At 36.5% G+C, this 5,954-nt stretch overlaps 1 protein-coding gene across 1 annotated transcript; it reads right to left on the bottom strand.

Moving 5' to 3' along the window:
* Positions 1–765: 765 nt before the first annotated feature.
* On the bottom strand, positions 766–1,704 carry LOC307137269 (olfactory receptor 52N2-like; the record flags this gene model as incomplete). The annotated part of the gene is made up of 1 exon (XM_079834841.1): positions 766–1,704. The coding sequence occupies one exon, from the start codon at positions 1,702–1,704 to the stop codon at positions 766–768; it is 939 nt and encodes a 312-aa protein (XP_079690967.1).
* Between the last annotated feature and the right edge of the window lie 4,250 nt (positions 1,705–5,954).

The following is a 5,954-nucleotide window of genomic DNA, read 5'->3' as shown; positions in this document are numbered from 1 at the left end:
TATAAAATAAAATTATGTCTGCCTCATTGTTTAGAAACCACATCAGTTCACAGAAGAAAGTTATTACAATCACTCGACTGACACTATAATGTGATTTTGGAGTAAAATATATTATTTTCAGGAATTTTATTTTGACACTGTGATAAGCATTTTAGTCTCTAAATGAAATCACATAGCATGGTCTTAAAATGTTCCATAAATCGCAGAATTTTATAATTGATTTGATTAATTCTGACAATAATGACAACAAGCTGCCAAAAGTTTTTTTTTAAATTAGTCTACAATGTTTGAAGTCCAAAGGCTTTATCGACTAGACCTATGTATTTTAATTTGGGTATGCCATTTCTTGGATTTGAGTTCCAAATGGGGACGCGAGTTAACAGGTTAAGGTATTAGTTGTATTGTTAAAGCTTATTTATAATACTGTTGAACTTGACAGTATTTTCTCTCTCCTGTTTATTTCTTAGGTAGTGTCAAAGCAGCCAAAGAAAGCCATAGTATCTATTGTTGTATGCGATGTTGTAATTCATTGGCTAAAAAAGAAAGCATAATACAAAATAACCAAAGATGGATTTGACTGATAACATTGTTTTTTCAAGGTCAGATTTTGCATTATAATGGCCATGATAAACGTGGTGTGAAAAATCTGATATTGAGACAGCCCAAATTAAAGTATTTAAAATGTTAAATTTGCACTCAAAGAAAATGTTCACATCATTACAGTGGCTGCTTTATTGCATAAATAAATCAGTAAATAAATGAAAATCAGCTAGAATTAACTTTTTTAACGCAAAGTTTTAACATTCTTTGTCTTATTTCCTTGGCTTGTAAACCATATATTATGGGATTCAATCCTGGTGGTATAACATGAAACATTACATTCCCAAACTTCCTACTCTCCACATATTCAGGGAAACGATGGAGAAAAATTGGAACAAATCCACAGATCTGCATGATTACATAAACAGCCAAGTGAGTGCTGCAGGTTTTAATGGCTTTGCTGTTGGTTGCTTTGTTTTTGCTTTTTATACATACCATCGCTATTCTTAGATATGTCATTATCACCCACCCTAGTGAGGAGGTGAGTAAAACCACAGTAAAAGTTAATCCATATACATTATTAATCACTGTATTTTCACAGGACAGTTTAAACAGTGAAGCGTTGTCACAAGAGTGGTTTGGAATGAATGATCTGCAGTGAGACAGACGCACACTGAGGCCGATCAAAATTGACACCGGAACTACTGCAGCAATCCAGGCTCCTGCCGACAGTTTAACCATCATTTTATTGCTCATTATAGTTGGATATCGCAGTGGATTGCATATGGCCACATATCTATCAAAGGCCATGATCATTAGAATAGTATTTGATGTTGTTCCATACAAATGTGTAAAAAAAGCTTGGAAAACACACTCCACATATGTGATGTAGCGCTCAGAGGGGTCTGTTAACAAGTCCTTCAGTAAACGTGGTATGAGGACAGTTGCTCCCATAATATCACTCACTGGCAAATGACAGAAAAGAATGTGCATGGGCTGGTGTAAACGTTTTTCTGCTGAGATCTGAATCAAAATCCCAATGTTAGACACCATTACAAAGACATAAGCCATCAACAGAAAAATGAATGTGAGCTGGCTGGACTGAGGTGTAACTTGCAGTCCCTCCACTAAGAGTACACTGTATCTGGATGTCAGGTTGTCCATTTGTGACCTAAAGAAAACGTACAGATTAAGTGACAAGCACTTACATTAACAGCATATTATCTCAAATAAGTACTACAGGTAGATCATATATGCTTCCAGAGAGTCATATAATACGCTAATGTTCAAAAGATACTAAGGTTTTCTTAGTTATGTCATGCTTTATTATCTATTTCTTAATGTAATTTTACCAAGGGAATTTTACCGTTTTTCTCACTACAGAACTGTTGTTGATTACTGTACAATTATGTAATATGAGTTTAATATAATATGAATACATCTAAAATATTCTTTACTTACCAAGGAAAATGATCGATAGATACACAGTTGTCACGTCACTTCATATACAGAGGTACCTAATCTATCAGTCAGTGTTATTGAGTTATTGAGTTGTCATTAGTTATGAAAAGCACACCCTCCTTGTCTCTGAGTAGATTTAAGCTGGCTTGACTATTTTATTTATGTGTCACCACAGCATAAGTATTGTCATCATACCCCAAGAGTGAAAATCCACTTTTAGCTCTCTTTTTTTTTGTGATTGGTGCACTGCTCACCAGGGGTGTGTTTCCCAAAAGCATTTTAGCCAACTATGATTGCAAGTTTTTGTTACTGTCAAAGTTCAATGATTTGGTGTTTTCCCAAAGCCATAATTCCTATATATTTGCAGACAGCATTGCAAAGTTGTGGTTGCCCATATGGAAATGTAATATATGCACATATATGTCCCTATATCCGAGTAGTGATGTCATATATGTTTCAAATAAGGTAATACATTATTAGCACATATACATCCTCACAATATATGAAGATATAGGTTTATACCATGTATGAAATACCAATAGAAGAATTAATATATATATACATATATTAAAGCAGCACTAGGTAACTTTTCAACCTTTATAATATATTTTCAAACCTCTTGTGATGATACATCGACTTACAATAGGTTGAATGACACGTCTGCCATAGCCTGACGGGGTCTGTATCATTTTTAATCGTACTTTTAAACTTCGGGTTTCGGGTAGTAACCCGAGAAAAAAAAGAACTACAAAATTCGACTGCTTTACGGCATATACGTCACTTCTACCACCACCCCCACTTCCTTAAATTCGGACGTGCGAGAAAAACTATCATTTGTTTGCCGAATGTATAGTCATGGCCGAAGCAGCACAGAAAAATAAGAAAGCAAAGGTTTTGTCAGAGGAAAGCAAAAAGAGGAAACGAGAAAGTGATCGGATTAAAGGCAGGACGAGGATCAACATTGGGCCAGCGTTTGCTCGTTGGCGTGAGCTGAAGGAGGAGGGGCTACATTCTTGCAAGTAAATAAGACGTACGTACTGAAGCTATGCAAATCGATTTTTCAAATTTGCAGATTCATCTATGGTAGCTTGATATTATAATATTGACGATATATGGTTATTACCTACCACTCAAACATTGAATTGAAGTATCATCACTAATCATAAGGGAACCTTTTTTAGTGCTATATAGCACCAATTTTGGTGCTTCAGTGGTTCGTCAGAGGTGCTATATAGCACCTTAGTCAAAGAACCGGTGAAGAACCTCTGAAGAACCGGTGAAGAACCTCTGAAGAACCGCTGAAGAACCACTGAAGCACCAAAAATGGTGCTATATAGCACTTAAAAAAGGTTCCCCTATGATTACGAGCCAAGAACTATTTTTGGTGCCATATAGAACCTTTTTTTTTTTAGAGTGTAGATTCTGTGAAACGGGAACCAATAGACTAGGCTACTATAATGACGCTGGCTTGTAAACGTGAGCATTGCGATCATTTGGCGTTTGAAAAAAATAAAACCCATGAAATTATATTCATATGACATGCTGAAACATATGCCACTGTACCTGGGATGAAGACATTTCACACGCGACGCAAGCAGAACATCTGCATGTTAACTCCATAGACATGTGAACTCCTCCTGCAGTGTTCAGGGCTATCATAGTTGTCATGTCAACAAATGCACGTGCGATGCATCCACTGTTGTAGAATGACAGTTTACGACAGTAGTAGAGGACAATACTGTTTCCCAACTGTAGGGGGACCCCGAGAGCAAAAACTACCTAGTGCTGCTTTAAAATTATTTATGATTACTTTTTATATGGTACTGTATGTTAATGGATTTACATAGTGGTGTTTGAAACCTGGCATTTCATTCTAGTTTGGTTTTGGTTCAGGCTTCGGACATTAATGCTCCATTTGTTTTTACCCCTGTTGTGAGCGTACAGTATTAGCATTCGCTTGGTCTCGTGTGAGCAAGTAGTTTTGCTTGGGCAGAATACACTCTTTTGTCCATGTGTGTGTGTTTGTTTAGCATGCGGCTCGTGCTCATCATCAGCCGTGTACTTTCATGTTTTATTGTAGCATGAACAGTTACCCTATCACAAGGGGGGACATTTTTCATCCTGTCCACTAGAGGGAAAACTCCAAAGAGAAGTGGTTTTAAGGTTGCAAGTAGCATAGGAGAGGCATGGAAATGGAGTATGGGTGAAAATGCCTGGAATCACATTATGGGTGCGTTCCATTCGACCATAAGTGGACTGCGAAGTGGACTTCAGAGGGTATCTTAAGTGAGATTCCAATCCAAAGAGAGCGAACATGTTCAGTCCGAAGGGTACTGTAAACGGCGTAGGGAAGAAGGGAACATCGATACATCACTTCACAGGAAGTGGAGAGTGAAAATCACCCAACTGTCTTTGCGCATCGCATCACCAGCATGGACTAATGATGGTGCAGAGCCGTTGGAAGAGTTTTTAAAGAGTTTACATGCATTTGAATATTCATAGTTATTATACAAACTAGAGTATGTATGAATGGTTATGGCAATAACTGGTACATTTGCATATTTAATTTTATTTTATGAATATGTAAACAAATTAAAATTGTTGAGAAGCAGCTGACGGCTGTCAGTTTTTATATTTTAATTTATTTACCTAAGGAATGTTTACTATGCAGCTGCACTTGGGAAAGAAAGCACACGAGATGAGACCGCTACAAAGACCTGATTAAGAATACATTTATAGCTACATACTAAACCAAATTAAAATGTATTTTCATATTGAATGACAGGTGCAGCTTCAAATCTGTTCATAGTCAATAAAGGTATATGTAAACTAATAAAACTAATGGACAATGTTTTGATTATTATATGGTTTTAAATTTAAAAGTAAAGGAAATTACAATATTAATTTATGTTATATCATAATCTGCGCCACCCCGTCATTGCCTTTCTTTGATGACGTTGATGGGCATTTCCAAATGAGCGATTATTGTCAGCGAAGTCCACTTTATCTGATATCCCGTGCTCAGGGAGTAGGGAGCAGTGAACAGTGCGTAGGGACACTGTCGAATGGAACGCACCCTGTGTTTGAGGAGTTGTGAATTGAGTGAATTGTACATTTTAATGCTTTACAATCTTATTCAAATGCAATACACTATAAATGTTAATTCATAGTGCTTGGTAGTTTGCAGAGAAGCTCACAGAGGACCTTGTTATGGGGCTTGAGTGTGCTGATACCTACTTCTTACCTGTTTTGGATTGTGCCAGTGCCTTATCTAGGATTTAGGATTGTATATCTTCATTGCCTGCTGGGACTGAGAATTTTTCAACACTAAAAGACTTGGATTGCAGAGTGTATATCCTTTTTCTTCTATGGCAATTTGAAATGTTTGGTACACATTCTATTTTTTTTTTTTTTTTTGCTGGTTTTTGTTTATTTGTGTATCACTTTAGTATTTTGGATTAGAGTTTGTGTTTATTTGTTTACTTTCAGTGTGGAGCTTTGATATTCACAATGCTGTCTTGGATTTCGTCCATGTGCAACTTGTTACTATGTTATCATTCAGTGATTCAATAGATACAATTTATTTTCACTCCCTCAATGAGACTGACAGTTATTTTGAACACAAACTATTGGCAAAAGTGAATTCCCCTTTTATGAGGCTTTCTTATTGTATAAAAAACTTAGGCAAAGCTTCTATAAATGATTGCAAACATGATGAATAGATTGACGATAGCTGCTTTAACCGTGTGAGTATCAGCATCAACTGAGTGAAAACAAGATGGCTGCTATTAAGGTCAGAGGTTACTCTCTATGACAACTCAAAACCTACATGGACTAGCACCATCTAGTGGCTCTAAAAATAAACTACACTGAGAACAGTACACTCCCCGTCTGGCATATGTAAGATGTCATCATAACACATAATTAAGTTTGTCTATTCAGTCTCAGGAGAC

Source organism: Gobio gobio (assembly GCF_949357685.1).
Source record: "Gobio gobio genome assembly, chromosome: 14".
NCBI lineage: Eukaryota > Metazoa > Chordata > Actinopteri > Cypriniformes > Gobionidae > Gobio > Gobio gobio.
This window is presented reverse-complemented; position numbering and strand designations above follow the sequence as displayed.